The sequence below is a fragment of the Hypanus sabinus genome, chromosome 9, assembly GCF_030144855.1.
Source record: "Hypanus sabinus isolate sHypSab1 chromosome 9, sHypSab1.hap1, whole genome shotgun sequence".
Lineage (NCBI taxonomy): Eukaryota > Metazoa > Chordata > Chondrichthyes > Myliobatiformes > Dasyatidae > Hypanus > Hypanus sabinus.
The window spans coordinates 156,450,737-156,472,424 of record NC_082714.1 but is presented as its reverse complement, the minus strand read 5'-3'; the positions used below and the strand labels follow the sequence as shown (position 1 = coordinate 156,472,424).

General features: G+C 41.9%; 1 protein-coding gene across 3 annotated transcripts in view; it reads right to left on the bottom strand.

Annotated features, from left to right (window-relative positions):
* The window catches only part of LOC132399943 (N-terminal EF-hand calcium-binding protein 1-like), a 163,603-nt gene that overhangs the window by 17,658 nt on the left and 124,257 nt on the right, over nucleotides 1-21,688 (bottom strand). For all 3 annotated transcript variants that reach the window (XM_059980904.1, XM_059980905.1, XM_059980907.1), the window contains exons 7-12: nucleotides 15,582-15,703; nucleotides 14,403-14,482; nucleotides 11,997-12,050; nucleotides 10,783-10,895; nucleotides 8,310-8,387; nucleotides 6,524-6,615 (exon numbers count right to left, since the gene is read on the bottom strand). In XM_059980904.1, coding sequence (XP_059836887.1) covers nucleotides 6,524-6,615; nucleotides 8,310-8,387; nucleotides 10,783-10,895; nucleotides 11,997-12,050; nucleotides 14,403-14,482; nucleotides 15,582-15,703 — 539 coding nt within the window. The remainder of the gene's footprint in view (nucleotides 1-6,523; nucleotides 6,616-8,309; nucleotides 8,388-10,782; nucleotides 10,896-11,996; nucleotides 12,051-14,402; nucleotides 14,483-15,581; nucleotides 15,704-21,688) is intronic.

The following is a 21,688-nucleotide window of genomic DNA, read 5'->3' as shown; positions in this document are numbered from 1 at the left end:
ACATGTATATCACAGTTATTCTAGAATTTATTATTTCCTTATTGATCATCGTTTATTAACAGATGTTACTGATTGTAAATATGATTCTATTGCCATTTCGGATCATGCACCTTTGAAGTTATCTATCAAGATTTCGGACTCTTTCAATAATACTAGATCTTGGAGACTTAACGCTACTTTGCTTCAAGATCCAGAATTTATCACCTTCATAAAACAGCAAATTGACTTGTTTTTTTCAACAAACTTTACCGAAGAGATTGACAGAGGAATACTTTGGGACTCTTTTAAGGCTTTTATCCGTGGACAAATTATCTCATATTCCGTCGATAAAAGAAAACAAAGATATTTAGATATTGCTTTATTAGTGGATAAAATTAAAGAAATTGATAAGATTTATTCCGTGACTCCTACCAAAGAACTTCATAAGAAGAGAGTTGAGCTTCAAATGGAACATAGCTTATTATTATCTTCTTCAATTGAGAATCAATTAATTAAGACCAGGGCTCAATTTTATATTCATAGTGATCGAACTGGTAAATTGTTAGCTAACCAATTAAAAGCTATTTCGACTAAGCGACAAATTATTAAAATTCGTAAACAAGACGGTAATCTGACTACTGATCATAAAGAAATTAATAATACTTTCCAAGATTTTTATAAATCTTTATATCAATCAGAATTTGATGGTGATCTGTCCATGATGGATAATGTTTTTAACAATTTGAATATTCCCAAACTGACAGATGAAGATCGGAGCTTGTTTGATGCTCCTATCTCTATGGCCGAAATAGGAGAGACTATCTCATCAATGAATTCAGGGAAAGCTCCTGGTCCTGATGGTTATACTATAGAATTTTTAAAAACTTTTTCTTCTTTGCTTTCCCCTTGGTTATGTGAAACCTTTAATGATGCATTTACTAAGAAGAGATTACCCCAGTCTTTTTATGAAGCTACTATCTCTCTAATTCTTAAAAAAGATAAGGATCCTACTTTGTGTGCATCTTATCGCCCTATATCGCTATTAAATGTAGACTCTAAGATTCTTACAAAAATTTTAGCTATTAGATTAGAAAAGTTACTATCACAGATTATTTCAGAAGACCAAACTGGTTTTATTAGGAACCGATATTCTTTTTTTAATGTTAGAAAATTGATTAATATAATTTATACTTCTTCACCCACAACCTCAGAATGTGTTATTTCATTAGATGCTGAAAAAGCTTTTGATAGAGTTGAATGGACATACTTATTTAATGCCTTGAGAAATTTTAATTTTAGCCCTAATTTTATATCATGGATTAAATTAATATATTATAAACCTGTTGCTTCTGTTCTTACAAATAATTACAGATCCTCTTTTTTCAATTATCTCGTGGTACGAGACAAGGTTGTCCCTTAAGTCCTTTATTATTTAATATCGCATTAGAACCTCTAGCCATTGCTATTCGTGAATCCCCTAATATTTTTGGTATTACCCGTAATGAGAAGTTATACAAGTTATCACTTTATGCTGATGACTTGTTATATATTTCTGATCCTGACAGGTCTATTCCCGCTATTTTATCCTTGTTGGTTCAATTTGGTAGTTTTTCTGGTTATAAACTAAACTTGGATAAGAGTGAATTATTCCCTTTAAATGCGCAAACTTTATTGAATGATAGGATACTATTTAAAGTTGTTACTGATAACTTTATCTATTTAGGTATAAAAATTACCAAGAAATATAAAGATTTATTCAGATTGAATTTTTTACCTATGCTTCATCAAATTCAACAACTTACTACAAGATGGTCTCCTTTATCCTTATCATTAGTTGGTCAGATTAATGCTATTAAAATGATGATTTTACTGAAATTTTTATATTTATTTCAAGCCTTACCAATTTTTATTCCTAAATCTTTTTTTGATAACATTGATTCATAAATTTCCTCATTTGTGTGGCAAAATAAAAACCCCAGGTTAAGTAAAAGGCAGTTACAAAAATCTAAAAAAGATGGTGGTTTAGCTCTACCTAACTTTAGATTTTATTATTGGGCGAATAATATTCGTAACTTAATATATTGGAAATTAGATTTGGACTCACCATTGTGCCCACAGTGGGTAAATTTAGAATGTAATGATGCACAGGGATATTCTTTATTCTCCGTTCTTGGTTCTTCTCTTCCTGCTGACTTAGTTAAATTCAATAAACAGATATCCAACCCTATTGTCAAACACACATTACGAATTTGGTTTCAATTTCGTAAGTTTTTTACTCTGAAAAACTTTGTTCTTGATAGCCCTATCTTACTTAACTTCTTTTTTAAACCTTCTTTGACAGATCAAGCTTTTAGCATATGGAAAAGGAAAGGTATAATATGTTTTCGTGATCTTTTTTTTGAAGGTGGTTTGATGTCTTTCGACCAACTTTCCAACAAATTTAAGTTACCTAAATCTAATTTTTTTAGATATTTACAAATCAGAAATTTTTTATATAAAGTTCTACCATCCTTCCCCAATTCAACTTTGATAGATTTTTCAGATATGATTTTTACCTTGAATCCTTGTCAGAAGGGATTAGTGGCTCTTATTTATAATATGATTATGAAGATACAACCAGAAATATCAGGTAGAATTAAACAAGAATGGGAAAAAGAACTTCAATATAATATATCAACAGAAAAATGGGAAAAAATTTTACAAATGGTTAATTCTTCTTCTATATGTGCTAAACATGCTTTAATACAATTTAAGGTGGTACATAGAGCTCATATGTCTAAAGATAAGCTTGCTCGATTCTATTCCCATATTAACCCTCAATGTGACAGATGTCATTTAGATGTGGCCTCATTGACCCATATGTTTTGGTCATGTCCCACTTTACATAACTATTGGAAGGACATATTTGCTACCATTTCCTCAATTTGGAATATCGATTTACAACCTCATTTTATTACTGCAATTTTTGGTATACCAAATGAGGATGGTAGTCGACTTTCCCCTTCAATTAGACGAATGATTGCCTTTGTAACATTAATGGCCAGAAGGTCTATATTACAAAATTGGAAAGAAGTAAATCCTCCTACCACGTTTCAGTGGTTCTCTCAAACTATTTCTTATTTGAGCTTAGAAAAAAATTAGAAGCACTATTTTTGACTCATCAATTAAATTTGAAGAAACTTGGGGACCGTTCATTCGACACTTTCATATGAATTAATTTGGCCTCTTCCAGACCTTTTCTCTTTTTATTCTTGTTCTGGTATGGAGTTCCGGAGTTTTTGACACTATCATATACATATAAACTGTTATTATTGCCCATGTTAGTTTAGTTTAGGTTTAATATTTTTTTCAATTTTTTTTCTTATATTTTTTAATTTTTTTTCTTTTGATGATTATTCTTAGTCTTTTTCATGTATAATTAATATAGGTTTGATTGATTAATGTACTATTTTTTGCTGATATTTTAATAAGATATTGTTATCTTATTACTAATTCAACTTCAAGTCTAGTGCACTTATAACCTATTCAATATTATGATATGTTTTTTTAATATATGAAATTCAATAAAAAGATTGAAAAAGAAAAAGAAATTACTACTCAGGAGGTCCTGCTTCTCAGCTTTTTACCAAGCTCCCTAATTTCTCTTTTCAAGACCTCTTTGCTTTTCCTTCCTATGTCATTGGTCCCAATATGTACCAAGACATCTGGCTGCTCTCCCTCCCTCTCCAAAATGCTGTGGATGTGATCTGAGATACCCCTGACCCTGGCACCAGGGAGGCAACATACCATCCGGGTGTCGCATTCATGTCCATAGAATCTCCTGTCTGTTCATTCCCCTATCACCACTGCTCCTCTCTCCCTTCTGCACCACAGACCCATGCTCAGTGCCAGTAACGCGATCTCTGTGGTATTCCCCTACAACAGCATCCAAAACTGTATACTTATTAGTGAGGGGAATGACCATAGGGGTGCTCTTCACTAATTACCTATTCACATTTCCATTTCTCCTGACAGAAACCCAGCTACTCACCTCCTGCAACTTAGGGGTGACTACTTCCCTGTAACTCTGATCGATTATCTCCTCACTCTCCCGTACAAGCCGAAGGTCGTCCAGCTGCTGCTCCAGATCCCTAACACGGTCTTCAAGGAGCTGCAGCTGGATGCACTTCATGCAGATATAGTTCCCCGGGAGGCTCTGCATCTCCCAGGACTCCAGCATCCAGCATGAAGAAGACGCAACAGCCTTTTACTACACTAGGTACAGTAAGAGAGAAAAAAACGGAACCTTAACAAGCTACCCAGAGCCAACACCTCCTTTGAACAATTACGAAGAAAGCATGGCAGTACCTCAACTTCCTTAGGGGTTTGTGGAGATGCTACGTGTCACCCAAAACTTTGACAAACTTCTATAGATGTGTGGTGGAGAGTATATTGACTGGCTGCATCACAGCCTGGTATGGGAACACCAATGCTCTTGAACAAAAAAATCCTACAAACAGTAGTGGATACAGCCCAGTCCATGACGGGTAAAGCCCTCCCCACCACTTAGCATATCCACATGAAACGCTGTCGCAGGAAAGCAGCATCCACCAGCAGCGACCCCCCACCACCCAGGACATGCTCTCTTCTTACTGCTGCCATCAGGAAGAAGGTCCAGGAGCCTCAGGACTCACACCAGCAGGTTCAGGAACAGTTAACCATCAGAATCAAAGAGGACAACTTCACTCAACTTCACTTGACCCATCAATAAACTGTTCCCACAATCTACGGACTCACTTTGAATAACTTTTCAACAATGTTCTTGATATTTATTGCTTATTTATTTATTATTGTTTTTCTTTCTTTTTGTATTTATGCAATTTGTGGTCTTTTGCACCCCCGGTTGAATGTCCAATTCGGTGTGGTCTTTCATTGATTCTATTATGGATTATTGAGTATGCCCACGAGAAATTGAATCAGCCTTCACGTTATTCCTGCTCATTTGGTTTGCCCAGTCAATAGGCAAGTAAGAATCCTCTATGTATTACCTCTGTTACATCCTTATTTTATTTCCTGATTTATACCACAATCTACATTATTTTGACTACTAGAGGAAGATTGCTCTACTCCCTTTGTGTTCTCTCCATTGCTGTTGCAATGCTCCCTCTAAATTGAGATTAGATTTGATTCAGGTTATTTATCGCATGTACTGTACATCAAAATTTACTGTGAAGTGTGTCATTTGCATTAACAAACAACACACAAAGGTGCTGAGGGCAGCCTGCAGGTGTTGTCACACATTCGAGCACCCACAATGCTCGATAGAATGATACACACTGAGATATATCCCAGGACACACTGAGGCACGTGATGGTAACCTGGGGACATCAGCTGCTTCGGGTCTTTAACATCAGACCCAGCCAGGGTTGACCAGGCCCTGGCTTGTGCCCCAGCAGCATGCTCCACGGGTCACACCCCTTGATCCATGGCCATATGGAGGCTCGCTCGGCAGTCTCTGTGACAGGCCTGATGGCTCTTCCCTTTGCGGCCCCCGTAATGCTAAGGAGAGGGTAGGTTCTGCACAGCGAGCAGCCGGCAAATCCTCCACACCCCAGCTCTGTAGGCTCACATCATGCCTTCCACCCCCATCTCTAGCACTGCTCTCCCAGCTCTTGGTATTTGGTTTTCTAACATACAATCACCTCCTCAATCCGAAAACAGCAAAACTGAACAAGCAACTAAACAACAACAGTAAAACAAACCCCTCGTGTTCCTCTATCCAAATGATTGTGACTTTTCAACTCAAGAACCACCTTCTTAATTACTTTTTTCCCATAACAGGACTTTCTTTGCACCTTTTCCATTTTTCCAATCCTTGTTAAAAGTTGATTAAATCTGAATATTTTATTCCCACCATGTCTCTCCAATAACTATGACGTTGCATATCTTATTTCTACCTTTGCTGGTAACTGACCTTGTTATTAATGCTGAAAGCATTCAGACAAAGATAGTGTCCTTTAGGAAAGGTAATGTGCCACCTGTAACCTGTTAGGCCGATAAATGACTCAAGACCCTCTCTTCATGTTCAATGCGCCCATCACAAAATTCACTCAACAGGTAATTAATTCCACTCATCTGTTATGTGCCCTATTGTAGGACATAGGTGATCATGATCTTTCCATGACCATAAATGTTCTTGGCAAATTTTTACACTTAAGTGTTTTGTCATTGCTTCTTCTGGGCAGACAAGACGGGTGACCCCAGCCATTACCAATACTCTTCAGAGATTGTCAGCCTGGCGTCAGTGGTCACATAACCAGGACTTGTGATACACACCGGCTGCTCATATGACCTGATTGAGTGGGTGGGGGGGCACTAAGTAGGCGCTACACCTTGCCTAAGGGTGAGCTGCAGGCTAGCAGAGGGAAGGAACACCTTACACCTCCTTTGGTAGAGACGTATCTCCACCCTGCTACCCTACAGGTAATATGGGAAGGAAAATCATTCTGCACCTCCCCGATCCCATGATTCACCCTCCTGATGACTCCATGCGACTGGCACTTACCGGGGAGTAACATGGTGGTCATGAGCTCTGGGGTCTCCAGGAAGTCCACATTGTTCCTCTGGAAGGTCTTGCTGTGATTTGCTTGCAAGTGACTGAAGTTTGACATTCCGCAGACCAATGAGAAAGGAACAGGATGATAAATTACACTACAATCCATTGCATAAACACAAAAGAGAGAAGCACAGAGCCTTTTAAAACTCCCTGTGTGCAGTTAGATCTTTGACTTGGACTGAGTGGGTTGAGATCTTTGAGATCATTAACCAGTGGTCAAAGAGATCCAGACTCAGATTTATTTATCACACGTACATCGAAACAGACAGCGAAGTGCATCATTTGCGTTAACAATCAACAGATCTAGAGATGTCTGTGAAGATTAAGAATTTCAGGTTGTACACTGTATACATTCTCTGATATTAAACAGAACCATTTTTAACAGTCTCTTTGACTAGGCAGGAGGCCAGATGAAGAAACCCCCAGAGATACCTCCAACCAAACAATGCAGGGGCAGTCTACAGCCGCAATCTCACATCTCCAGTAACGCGGGTTCAATCCTGACCTCGGGTGCTATCCGTGTGGAGTTTATCCATTTTTCCCTAGTGTGTAAGTAAGGAGAAGATTCTGGAGAGAGTTGACGGGAATGTAGGAAGACTAAGGTGAGATGCCTATGAATGGGCAGGGAATGTTGCTGCAGACTCATTGGGACAAAGAAGCTGTTGGGAAGCGTCTATGAATCCACGATTCACTGGAGACTGACGAAGACAGTCTGCCCTGGGGTTAGAGAATTGTGGGCAGCTGGAGGGGAGAGAGGAACAAGATTCTGTAGATGCTGGAAATCCAGAGCCACACACACAACATACTGTAGCAACTTTGCAGATCAGGCAACATCCATGGAGAGGAGTCAATGTCAGTCTGATCCTGGGGTATATCATTCTCTGTCATATCCTTTAGAGCTTCATTATGAAAATGGCCAGAAACGGCAGGCAGACTCATGACCTGCTTTATGTCCTGGGCACAGCTTGACATTGGGTATGTTTGTGTACCATAAAAAGAGTCAGCTGATTGAGACTGGGCAGGAGGGAGGGCCAAGGATATCCTTAGGACTTTAAAGTAAGACTGGAGTTTGTTCCACAACTACCCAAGCCAGGTAACTGCTGGAACCCACCACACCAAGCTGCAACATCATAGCATAGAGGGTGGCATGACAGCGTAGCAGTTAACGTAACACTTTAAGACACCAGCTGTAAGATCATGGTTCAATTCCCACCACTATCTCTATGGAGTTTGTACAATCTCACCCATGACCACACGAGTTTCCTTCGAGTGCTCCGGTTTTCTCCCACATTCCAAAGACGCACGGTTTAGTAAGCTGTGGGCGTGCTATGTTGGTGCTGGAATCACAGTGACACCTGCAGGTTGCTCCAGCACAACCTGTGGACCATGTTGGTCGTTGACACAAACAACGCATTTCACCAGGTTTCAATATACATGTGACAAATAAAGCTAATCCAATGGGTCTCAATAGGTGTATTTAATGTCAGTATACAATATTCATCCTGAGATTCTTCTTCTTCCAATTTAATCTAATCTAAATTCACTCATGTTACAAGTGGCCCCACAGCGTAAACTCTGCACAGACTCGTTTTCCAACTTTTCCAGTTCCGATAAAGAGTTCGCCATCTGAAACATCAGCTCTTTCTTGATTAACATGTAGATCATTCATTAGAGCCTCTCAAGTATCTTTTGCCCATAGAAATTTATCCATAGTAATAACTGGCGAAATCCCTACCTCCTCCATGAGGTCCTGTCTTGCCAGAGTTCATAGATCAGGAAGCAGCTCTCGTTCCCCAACTTCTGAACAGAAATGCTGTTAATGAAGTACAGATTGAACCTGAGATCGGTGTACAAGACAGTTCCTCCTCCCAATGCTCCCTACTTTAAACCCAGTAATCTCTCAATGAATGTATACCCAGTGGCCACTTTATTAGGTACATGTATCACCTGCTCATGAATGCAAGTATCTAATCAGCCAATCATGTGGCAGCAGCTCAATGCATAAAAGCATGTAGACATGGTCAAGAGGTTCAGTTGTTGTTCAGACCAAACATCAAAATAGGAAGAAATGTGACCTAAGTGACTTTGACTGTGGAGTGATTGTTGGTGCCAGACGGGGTGGTTTGAGGATCTCAGAAACTGCTGATCTCCTGGGATTTTCACACAAAACAGCCTCCAATGCAGAGATTCTCAACTAGGGGTCCAAAGATAACTTGCTTAATGATATTGGTCCACAGCATAAAAAAGGTTGGGAACCCTGACTCTAGAATTTAGAGAATGGTGCAATAACATAAAAACATCCAGTGAGTCATTGCCCAGTGGGCAAAAACTCCTTGTTAATGAGAGAGGTCAGAGGAGAATGGCCAGACTGGTTCAAGCTGACAGGAAGGCGACAGTAACTCAAATAACCACATGTTACGACAGTGGTGTGCAGAAGAGCATCTCTGAATGCACAACGCGTTGAAACTTGAAGTGAATGGGCTGCAGCAGCAGGAGACCATGAACTTACATTCAGTGGCCACTTTATTAGGTACAGGAGGTATCTAATGCAGTGTCCCCTGAGTGTATATATGCTGATATATCGAGTATAGAATCTGGGAATTTACAGCATTGAATATAGGAGTTGGGAAGTTGTGTTGCAGTTATATAAAGCACTGGTGAGGCCGCACTTTAAGTTATAGAGCACTATAACACTGAGAAAGGCTCTTTAGCCCATCTGCTGCTTGCTAAGCAATTAGTCCCATTGACCCCCACCTGGACCATAGCCCTCCATACCCCTCCCATGTATTCACTTATCCAAACTTCTTTTAAATGTGAAATCAAACCCACATCCATCACTTTCACTGGCAGCTCGTTCAACACTCTCACCTCCCTCCAAGTGAAGAAGTTTGCCCTTAGTTTCCTCTTATTTATTTCACATTTCACCCTTACTATTTAACTATTGTTACAACCTTGGTCACCTGACATAATTAAACTAGAAAGATTTACCAGGATGTTGCCTACATTTGGGGTACTGATTTGTGAGAAGAGGTTGAGTAGGACTTAATCTCCTGGAACATGGGAGATCGAAGGGTGACCTGATAGAGGTGTATAAGATCACGAGGGGCCCAGAGAGTATGAAAGCACTCAGAAAGGAAGTAAAACAGCTAAGACTAGCTACAATATGTGCCCGCCCTGGCATGCAAAATCAGCTCCAGCAGACTGGATGGATGAGCTCTCCAGTGCAGCAGTTCAACTACACTTCATGGAGAGCGAAGAGCATGACAAGGCACAGAAGATGTCATGGTCATCCACTGCACGTGAGGAAGACCCCAGTTTGTGATGCTTGTTCGTACCACTGAACTTGGATTCGGAAGTGCCCCAGTGCAATGACTTTTCCACTCTTAAAAACTATCCCACACAGGCTTTCTGTCACCATTGGATATGGTGGACAATCACCACCACTGCAAGGACTGACTAGGGTCTTTGGAATTTTAGCTAGTATATATACAAGAAGGTTTTGCTGATGTATAAATTATTGTTTTTAAAGAGAAAGTTGATAGGATTTTGATTAATAAGGGTGTCAAAGGTTATGAGAAACAGACAGACAAATAGCATTGAGAGAGATATAACTCAGCCACGATTGAAAGGAATTCAGGAGAATGAGGTGGGATCTCATTGAAACCTATCAAATGTTGAAAGTCCGTAATACAGTGGATGTGGAGAGGATGATTCCTATGGTGGGGGAGTCTAAGACCAGAGGACGCAGCCTCAGAACAGAAGGACGTTCATTTAGAATGGAGATGAGGAGGAATTTCTTTAGCCAGAGTGTGATGAATCTGTGGAATTCGTTGCCACAGGCGGCTGTGGAGGTCAACTCATTGGGTATATTTAAGGCAGAGTTGATAGATTTTTGATTGGTCAGGGCATGAATGGATACAGGGAGAAGGCAGGAGATTGGGGCTGAAAAGGAAATGGATCAGCCATAATGAAATAACAGAGTAGATTCGATGGGTCAATTGGCCTAATTCTGCTCCTATATCTTATGGTCTCATGGTCTAAACGCAGTTTGCTCCAATAACATTGTGAACGGACACATGAGCAGGCAACTGATTTGGAGACCTTTACGATCTCAAGCAGCTTCCAAGGACCACAACAGTGAGACCATCCCTGCCTTAACATCGTCTCCATCTAGCTGGTGTTTTGAATAGATGTTTGCTTGGACTTACTGCAAGCTCCCATTCTGACTGGTCGTGGACTCCACATAGCGTTCCAAAGCTTGGCGGAACTCCTCCACCTCCTCCTCCAACACTGACATCTGTCGCTGCACCACCAGAATGTGCTGTGCGAGGGACACAGGAAAGAGGCAGCTTTTAGTTCATCATTCCTGCAGCTGGCAAGCTTATTGTCCTAGACTTGTCTGGGAGCTGAAGACTGAAAGGGAGTGCCATAGAGTCACAAAGGCCTTCAGCCCAATATCGCCATGCTGACCAAGCTAGTCATCTAAGCTAGTCCCATTTCAAAATCAGAATCAGGTTTAATATCAGACATTTATCATGAAATTTGTTGCTTTGCAGTGGCAGTACATTGCAATATATATAATAATAAACTATAACTTACTCTCTCTTTCTCTATACATTACATATATATGCAGTACTGCACAAAAGTCTTTGGCGCATACATATAGCTAGGGCACTAAAGATTCTCATACAGTACTGTAGTGATTTTATGTATCGCACTGTTCCGCTACCGTAAAAAAGGGATTAATTTGATGACATATGTGAGTGATGGTAAATCGAATTCTGATCTGGGTCTCTATTTTGGACTAAGAGGGGGAAGGGTCAGGGAGAGGGGAATCATGGTTGGGAAAAGGGGAAGGGAGAGGGGAGGGAGTGGGATGCCAGAGAGGCATTCTGTAATGATCAATAAATCAATTGTTTATCTGCAGCCTCCTATATCTCCACTGGATCCTGCATTCTGTTCACTGCTTTTCCCTTGTACTACTTCAATGAGAGGGTATGATCTTTAAGGATGGCAAACTTTTTCACTGTGCTTTGACCGATGTGACAATAATAAGCCAATTACCGAAGAATGCTAGCTTGCTAACAAAGACCCACAAATTGTGAAGGAGCTAAAACAGCATTTTGCAAGTTAGCACGAGGAAATCTGCATTTGCTGGAAATTCAAGCAACACACACAAAATGCTGGTGGAACACAGCAGGCCAGGCAGCATCTATAGGAAGTAGGGTCTGACGAAGGGTCTCGGCCCAAAACGTTGACATCGCTTCTCCCTATAGATGCAGCCTGGCCTGTGCGTTCCACCAGCATTTTGTGTTTTGTAAGTTAGTTTCCGTTTAGGTGTTAGTACATTATCACAACACCCATGCAGACTCGAGCACTATGAAAACAACAAGCCGGGGGTTAAACTTTCTGATGAACTTACAGTTTTCGTTGCTTCCTCAATCACTTCTTCTTTTAAAGGCTCCAGCCTTGGTGTCTACAAGACAGAGAACAGAGATATTCTACTCCTGTGTCTCTTGAACAAAAACATTCTACATCCTGGTGAAGGGTCTCAGCCCAAAACGTTGACTGTTTATACATTCCCATAGATGCTGCCTGACCTGCTGAGTTCCTCCACCAGTTTTGTGTGTGTTGTAGCAAATAGAAGTAATTATTGAACACATTGCGGCCTTCTGGGCACAACATTGATGGGTCTGCTCCCAACTTCCTCTGCTCTGCACCCAACCTTGGTTCTTTTACTTATCCTCACTACAATCCTCTTTGCTTCACACCATCGTCTCAAAATTACTCATGCCAGTCTTCGATTCTTCTGTGTTTTTCAGTCCCACCCCATCACTCGACATTTCTGACAATACCCGAGCATTCAGAAATTAAGTGCCCAAGAGATGAATCAGTTTTAAATGTGACACTATTTCCTGTGTCAATACACAAGGCTGCAAAGCATTGGGAGATTACATTAGGAATATTGGGAGCAGTCTTGGGGTGCTGGCATTGGGAATGAAAGGTTTAACGTACTTTTGAGGGTGTTAGTTTAGAAGAATGAGGGAATCTCATTAAACCCTATCAAATATTGAAAAGACAAAATAGTGTACATTGACAGGATGTTTCCTATTGTGGGGGAGTTTAGGGCCTGAGGACACTGCGTCAAAATACAGAAACAAGGACATCCCTTTGGAATAGAGATGAGGAAGGCATTTTTTTTTAGCCACAGGATGCTGAATCTGTGGAATTCATAACCACAGACAGCTGTTGGTGACCAAGTCATTAGGTATATTTAAAGCGGAAGTTGATAGTTTCCTGACTAGTAAGGGTGTCAAAGGTTATGAGGAGAAGGGATTGAGATGGAAAATAAATCATCATAATTGAATAACGGAGCGGACTTGATGGGCATTGTGGCCTAATTCTGCTCCTATAAATTATGGTCTTATTAGTATTGCTTTCTGTTGAAAAATCTCAAAGCTTTTCATTGGCTGTAAAAGTCTAATTTCATAGCTTGGAGCTATCAAAAGAGTAAGTTATCACTCCTAGTGTCTTCTGTCAAAAACACAAGAGCTTCTGCAGCTGCTAGAAATTCAGAGTGACACACACAAAATCCCCGAGGAAGTCAGCAGGCAGGTAGCATCCATGTAGAGTGATAAAACGTCGATGTTTCGGGCAGAGACCCTTCATCAACAGTGACAGGGAAGGGGGCAAGAAATCAGAAAAGGAATGTGGGTGGAGAGGATTGAGTACCATCTGGCAGGTGGTTGGTGAGACCAGGTGAAGGAACAAAAAGGGTGGGTGGGTGGAGAAAGGGGATGAAGTAAAAAGCTGGGAAGTGATAAGTGAAAAACAGAAAGTATGAAGAGAAATAAATCTGATAGTAGAGGGCAGTGAACCATGGGAGAAAGGGAAGGAGAGGGAGATACAGAGGGAGGCAATGGGCAGAGGATGAGAACAGTAGGTGTGGGAGGAGAAACCAGAATGGGGAGTGGAAATTATTGAAATTTAGAGCTATCGATGTCCATGCCAGATTGAATGCCACCTAGAGGATGTATAAAGTATAATTCCTCCAACCTGAGAGTGCCCTCAATATGACCATAGCAGAGGCCATGAACTGACATGTCTGAATGGGAATGGGGATTTGAATAGGTGGTCACCAGGAAATCCCAGTGTTTGTTCTGGATGGAGCAAAGATGTTCAGAGTGATAGTTGTTGGATGATGGGTTTGTAGTTTGGTGTTGGATTTAGTAGACTGGTGTTGAGTGTTGGCTGACAGGTTTGTGGGTTGATGCCAGGAGATAGGTGACAGGTTCTTGGATTAGAACTAGTTGTTGGGTGATGGGTGTTCCTTTGTAGATTGGTTTTGGTTTGTAGATTGGTGTTGGGTGATGGGTGTTGGTTTGTAGATTGATGTTGGGTGATGGGTGTTGGTTTATAGGTTGGCGCAGGGTGATGGGTGTTGTTTTATAGATTGGCTTTGGGTGATGGGTGTTGGTTTGTAGATTGGTGTTGGGTGATGGGTGTTGGTTTATAGGTTGGCGCAGGGTGATGGGTGTTGTTTTATAGATTGGCTTTGGGTAATGGGTGTTGGTTTGTAGATTGATGTTGGGTGATGGGTGTTGGTTTATAGGTTGGCGCAGGGTGATGGGTGTTGGTTTATAGGTTGGTGCGGGGTGATGGACATTTGTGAGGCCTTGTGTAGATTGGTAATAAGTAATGGATTTTGGGTTTATAGGTTAATGTTGGATGATGGGTTCCAGGTTGGTGTGTAGTCATGGGTGATGGGTTACAGGTACATCCCAGAGTCTATGTTGCCCAGTCACCTCATCTACAATAAATCTCCTACCTTGCACTCCAACCTGTCAATCAGCTGCTGCAGTCTGTTGACCTGGGTCACCCATTGACTCGCTGGCTCCACACAAACACCTAGTGCAAGGAGAGTGATGGTTTAGATGGCCATTCGGCTTGCTACCACCTCATAACTGCACATCCATGGTATCTGAGTAAACTCGATCCAAGTCTCCTCAAAGCAGCCAATCAGAGCCATTGGTTTACCGGCTAGTGGGAATCAATGAGGAATTTACTTTCAGTCATTGTTTCCCCCATGTTTGGAACAGTAATTCCTCGATCTACAAACACCCAATTTACTAGTTCTAGCTAGAATCCGTTGACTTTGTGCTCAAAAGTCCAGTCCAGGCCAGACGGCCAGAGCCCGGGTCTGCAAATCTGTGCAAGTCCGCTGGGGAAGTTGGGCCCCAGTGGCAGCGAATCCGCTGGAGGCCAAAGAAGACGACCTGTGAGGTTAGAGGATGTGTATGTATGTGGGTGGATGAGAAGGAGCGAGGAATAGGGTTTGTTTCGCATTGTCGCTTTGTTGCTTGCTGTGTTCTGTTTTGCCTCATTCCGTGTTGTAGTGGGCATGCGATGTTGGTAATGGAGTGCGTGGAGACGCTTGCGGGCTGCCCCCAGCACATCCTCAGGCGTGTTGGTTGTTAAGCGGATGGCACATTTCACTGTGAGTTTTGATGTACGTGTGTGATAAATAAGGTGGCAGGAATCGAACCCTGATCTTACAGCTGGTCCGTAAAGCCTTGCACTAGCTGCTACACTACCACGCTGCAAAGATGTTTCAATTAAGCAGCCCAAACACGTGCAATTCAAGACTTCATTACAGATTTACTTTGCGTTTCTCTGCTGTGTGTGCTTATGTGCACAGGCGTGTGTGGGAGAGTACACAGTATGTTTGTACATGTGTGTGCATCAGTGCACGTATATGTCTTGCAGTGTGCCACCAACTCCAGCAGGTGTCAGTGTTTACAAAGAATTGCCACTGAGATCAATACTGGGTTCAGCTACCAGGAAATGAATACATTTTTAAAGCTGTGATGCTCATTCCAGTTTTCCACAAATATAAATGCCAGTAATCCGATTAGCCTGACGCGCAGCTTGAAATATGAACAAAGATGTCCTGTGCACCCAGACCGTCACATCCTGCACGTTCCCAAACTCCCACAACCACCCATACCTGAGTGAAGAATCCCAGAATAAGGGTCACTGGGAGACAGGCAGATAGTCTTCTGACCCCTGCGGCCATATCTCCTCACGGGCCGGTAAACCAATGGGACGTCGGGCATCTCTGCTTCCTGTCTGTGGAAGCAAACACAATATCCATTGTAGAGTTGCACTGTACAGAAGGAGACCATTCAGCCCATTGTGTGTCTGCTGATCTTTGTCACAGGAACATCAGAATTAATATCACTGGCATATGTTGTGAAGTTTGATGTTATGCGGCAGCAGGACATTGCACACATATTAAAAACTGAATTATTATTGTGAATTACAGTAAGAAAGTTAAGTTAAGTAAGTAGTGCAAAAAGAGAAAAAAATAATAGTTCATGGGTTCAATGTCCGTTCAGAAATCAATGGCAGAGGGGAAAAAGCTGTTCCTGAATTGCAGAGTGTGTGCCTTAACTCTGGCTGGTACAATAAAAAGACGCCATCGCCATCACTCTCCACCTGGCCCTCACCCAACTGGACAAAAAAGACACGTACGTTCGAATGCTGTTCATTGACGTCAGTTCAGCATTCAACACAATCATCCCTCAGAAACTGATTGGAAAGCTGAGCCTCCCTCTGCAACTGGATCCTAGACTTCCTGACTGTGAGACCTCGGTCAGTCCGGATCGGGAGCAGCATCTCCAACACTATCACACTGAGCACGGGGGCTCCCCAGGGCTGTGTGCTCAGTCCACTGCTGTTCACTCTGCTGACCCACGACTGTGCTGCAACACACAGCTTGAACCACATCTTCAAGTTCGCCAATGACATGACCGTGGTGGGTCTCATCAGCAAGAACGATGAGTCAGCTTACAGAGAGGAGGTGCAGCGGCTAACGGACTGGTGCAGAGCCAACAACCTGTCTCTTAATGTGAACAAAAGAGATGGTTTTGACTTCAGGAGGACATGGAGTGACCACTCCCCGCTGAACATCAACGGCTCCTTGGTAGAGATTGTAAAGAGCACCAAATTTCTTGGGGTTCACCTGGCAGAGAATCTCACTTGGTCCCTCAACACCAGGTCCATAGCAAAGAAAGCCCAGCAGCGTCTCTATTTTCTGCGAAGGCTGAGGAAAGTCCACCCCCCAGCCTCATCACATTCTACGGGGGTTGTATTGAGAACATCCTGAGCAGCTGCTTCACTGCCTGGTTCAGAAATCACACCAGCTCGGATCGCAAGACCCTGCAGTGGATAGTGAGGTCAGCTGAGAAGATCATCGGGGTCTCTCTTCCCACCATTACGGACATTTACACTACACGCTGAATCTGCAAAGCAAACAGCATTATGAAGGGCCCCACGCACCCCTCTTACAAACTCTTCTCCCTCCTGTCATCTGGGAAAAGGCACCAAAGCATTCGGGCTCTCACGACCGGACTATGTAACAGTTTCTTCCCCCAAGCTATCAGACTCCTCAATACCCAGAGCCTCGACTGACACCAACTTACTGCTCTCGAATGTGCCTATTGTCTTGTTTATTATTTATTGTAATGCCTGCACTGTTTTGTGCACTTTATGCAGTCCTGGGCAAGTCTGCAGACTAGTGTAGTTTTTTTTCTGTGTTCTTTTTATGTAGTTCAGTCTAGTTTTTGTACTGTTTCATGTAACACCACAGTCCTGAAAAATGTTCTCAGTTTTACTATGTACTGTACCAGCAGTTTTGGTCGAAATGACAATAAAAGTGACTTGACTGGGTGATGAGGATCCTTAATGATGGAGGCTGCCTTTTTGTGGCCCCCTCCTTGAAGATGTCCTGGGTACTAAAGGGGCTAGTGCCCATGGTGGAGCTGACTGACCTTATCATTTTCTGCAGCTCATATTGATCCTGCACAGAAGACACCCCCCACCCCTCCCCACCACCACCATACAAGACAGCAATGCAGTCAGTTTGAATGCTCTCCAAGGTACATCTGTAGAAATTTGCGAGTGTCTTTGGTAACCAAATCTCCTCAAAATCCTGATGAAATACAGCCACTGTCATGCCTTCTTGGGAGGCACTGTGTGACACTGTGACATCCAGGAAGTCATAGTGCCACAGAGCAAGGAAGCAGGCCCTCTGCCCCGCTGAGTCTGGGTAGCACAGTGGTTAACGTAACACTGTTACAGTGCCAGCACCCTGGGTTCAATTCCACTGCAGTTTGCAAGAAGCTTCCTCTGTGTGCTCCAGTTTCTTCCCATAGTCCAAAAATGTACCAGTTGGCATGTTACATGGTCACATGGGTATAATTAGCAATTTGGATCTGTTACTTGCTGTATCTCTAAATAAAATTTTAAAAAATTAAAGTAAAACACCTTGGAAATTCTTAAGAAACTATTTATCAAGGCAATGATGGGGAAGGGTTATTGTTTGGCTGTCTGAATTGAAATAGATGAGCGTCTTAAGTTAAACTTTGAAAAGAGTTATCTTAATGGATTCAAATCTTTGATTGGAGTACTGCCTTTAACATCTCTGGGTTGTTCCAAATATGTGATCAGGGCTGAGAATCCAAGTGTTTGTTCAGATTCCATGAGACACCAGAGGAACATATTGTTCAATTCTCCCTTGTCTGTTCCAAGTCTTGTTGAACATAGCTGTTCAGTGAAACTCTCATTGGTCTCTTCAGTCACCAAATAAAGACAACTGAAGAAAGAATAAAGAAGCTGTTGCTTTTTACTTCAACATCTTCAATCTTCTGTTGCCCAATAAAAATCTCCATTATAATTCAAATTATTTTCAACTAACTTGAGAGATAATGCAAAACAGGTGATAACTATTAAATAACTCATTTAGAGACAGAGCTTTATCGCGCAGTGACACAGGCTCTTCAACCAAACTAGTCTCTGCTGACCTTTGTGCATCTGCTGTCAGGACTCCTACACTAGATTAGGCCCTTCATTGCTCAGGGTCGACCACGGATGTTGCGTCCTAGCTAGGGTGGTACAGTGAGCTGTTGCCCATGTAGCAAGATCCCCCTCTCGCCACAGCTGATGAATGCAAAGGAACGGCAGAGATTGATCAGTTTGACACTAGCAGTGTCACAGGAGTTGCCAGTCCACATTGAACTCAAAGTCAGACTGCGTTAGGGACGCCAGCTGTGGAATTTTCCCTCGGGGGTTTTTTCCCCGAAGCCTTCCCCATGAGAGAGGAATGCAGCGGAGGTCAGAGATCAGATTTTTCCCTTCTCCTAGATCAGTTGCCAATCAAATGCCCAAAGCGACTGGCTCTGAGATGCCAGTAACTCTTTCTCCTGTCAGCAAAAACGGTTCCACCGGGTTTAGTAGCTAAGCCACACATGAAGCCCAGGAGCTGGACTTGGTTGTCAGAGGTGATTTGAGAAGCACGCCATTGGGAGCATTTAATATGTAGTGAGAACTTATCCCCATTACCACCCCTGGCTGTAACAACCTTGAATCAATCATACACTAATTTCATTTTGTTCTCCCCACATTCCCATCAATGATCTCTAGATTCCCATCACCACATCCGCCCACCCCCCACACTCATTTACACATTTGAGGTAAATTTACAGTGGCTAGGTAACTTACCAACCCACAGATCTTCGCGATTTGCCTTTCTACTACTCCCTTTCACAAAAGGGGATAATGACACTCATTGTATTTCTGGTATTCCTACAACCAAAGGTCTCACTTTAAGGACTCTTTATCTTGTTATTTCATGCTCTTGTTATTTATTACTATTAATTTACATTTGCATTTGCTGAGTTTGATCTAGTTTACCGTTACTGTTCTATAGATTTGATAAGTACTGTATGCCCACAGGAAAAAAGAATCTCAAGGTTTTATGTGTGTATGCATAGTCGGCCCTCCTTATCTGTGGGGGATTGGTTCCGGACCCCCCACGGATACCAAAAAACGCGGATGCTCAAGTCCGTTATTTCATCTGTTCCGGTGCGGTGGTCTTTAGGACCCAGCGGAACCCCGGACTTTATTTAACCTGTCTCCGTGCGGTGGACATTAGGACCTGGTGTTGCAGCTCTGAATCCGCAGTGTTTCTGTTCACGAAAATAATCATGATCACAATTGAAAATAAGGTGGAAGTAATAAAACGATCAGAAAGAGGTGAAACTCCATCAGTCATTGGAAAAGCATTAGGCTACAGTCAGTCAACGATTGGAACAATTTTAATGGAGCATGTGAAAGGCCCTGCCGCGATGAAAGTTACAGTTATTACTAAGCAACACAGTGGTTTAATTATTGAAATACGTCTGTTTCTTAAGTGCTTATATGCATAGAAAAATAAAATATGTACTATATACTAAGAAAAACGTTTGACTAACTGATGCTAAATAATACCGGATGTACCTGTTCCGACTTCAAATCCAACTTAAAGACGGACTCAGGAATGGAACTCATTCATAACCTGGGGCCTGCTTGTACTTTTAAGTCAGTTCTAGGTTACTTATAATACCTAATACAATGTAAATGCTATGTAAATAGTTGTATACTGTATTGTTTAGGGAATAATGACAAGAAAAAATAGTCTGTACATGCTGAAACAACAAGTGCTGGAGAGAGAACTTCCGGGTTTTCCTGATCCGCACATGTGGAACCCACGGATAAGGAGGGCTGACTGTACTCTAATAATAAATCTTACTTTGAAATTTGAACCATCAGGCCAGAGACTCTGATGCATACAGACAAGAACGTTCAGGATGGGAAACAGCTTCTTCCTACAGGCCATTAGATTTCTGAACTCCCTGCTGCATAACAGTCGAAATGACAACAGTTAATCTGTTCTGTACCGGCTTACAATATTTAATTTATGGACTTTACTTTGTTTGTATATGTGTAATTCATTTGTAGATGTTTTTCTTACTTTCCCAAGTTATTGTGTGTATTATGCTTTACACCGTGGTTCAGTGAAACGTTGTCTCATGTGACAGTATACATGTATGTAAAGAGAATTTCTTCATTTTCATTGTTACTGGTATGTAATTGAAAATGGCTTCTTTGTTTTGTTAAAAGCAGGAATGCTTCTTTGTTGCGAGAGAGTGCTGGAAGTTTGTTTGGGTTAAAATTTACTGATAACGAGAATTGTATTCCTTTGTAAACCAATTGGGATTAATGTTGTTCTTTCTTCTGAGTCTGAAAGCTATTGTTGGCGGGCTTTTGGGGAGATCGGTGCAAGAGGGTGAGAGAGAGAGAGGACGTGATGCTGAAAACTGGGCGAGGAATGGACCCTAAGCGGGGGGTCCGAGGCCAGGAGGTACTCCGAGGAGAGGAGATGAAGATAGATGTGCTTGGTTGACCACTTCGGATGGTCCTGAGCTGCAAGTCGAGGAGTTCGGAGGGGATCGAATGGTGGCCAGAAGACTTCAGTAATTGAGCTTCAACGGTTGTGCACGAAGTGGTTTGGACTTTGGTAAGTTTGGCGCCTTTTCTTTATTTTTTTTCTTCATATATACTGTATCGTTATTAATCACTTAGTTATAGTAACCTTTATAAATTGTACTCATTTAATCGCTTATGGTGTACTGTCTGTTTTTGGGCGAGGCGGGGACATCACACAGCATCCACACCAGCTGATCACCCAGTTTGGCGGGGCCGAAGGCTGCTCCCCCTAGACGGAAACGAGCTGAGCGAGCCTGAGGCGACCCAGGGGGTTACATGTATATAGTTAAATGACAATAAACTTTATTTGGCTTCATTAAGTTTTCCACCAAAAAGCAAAATCAAACTCTTTCTCTTGATCCAGCAGCACTACCACAAAGAACCTAATGGTGGCAGTATTGAGCTATGTGATAAGCCTACAATGATTTCGAGAATACTAGTAATCTGCAATATGTTGGTGTTAATTCTAGATTACTGCTAAATTATCACTAATATGCGGGGTATTGGTATATTATTGTCACATGTACCAAGGTAGGAGGGAAGGGTTAGATTGATCTTAAAGTAGCTTAAAAGATTGGCACAACTTTATGGGCTGAAGGTCCTATACTGTACTGTAGTTTTCTTTGTTCTATACTGTTTTTTAGATCAGATCATTATATATTGCATTGAGCAAGAATGACTCACACTACCAGGTTCAGGAACAGTTACCAACCCTCAACCATCAGGCTCTTGAACCAAAGGGGATAA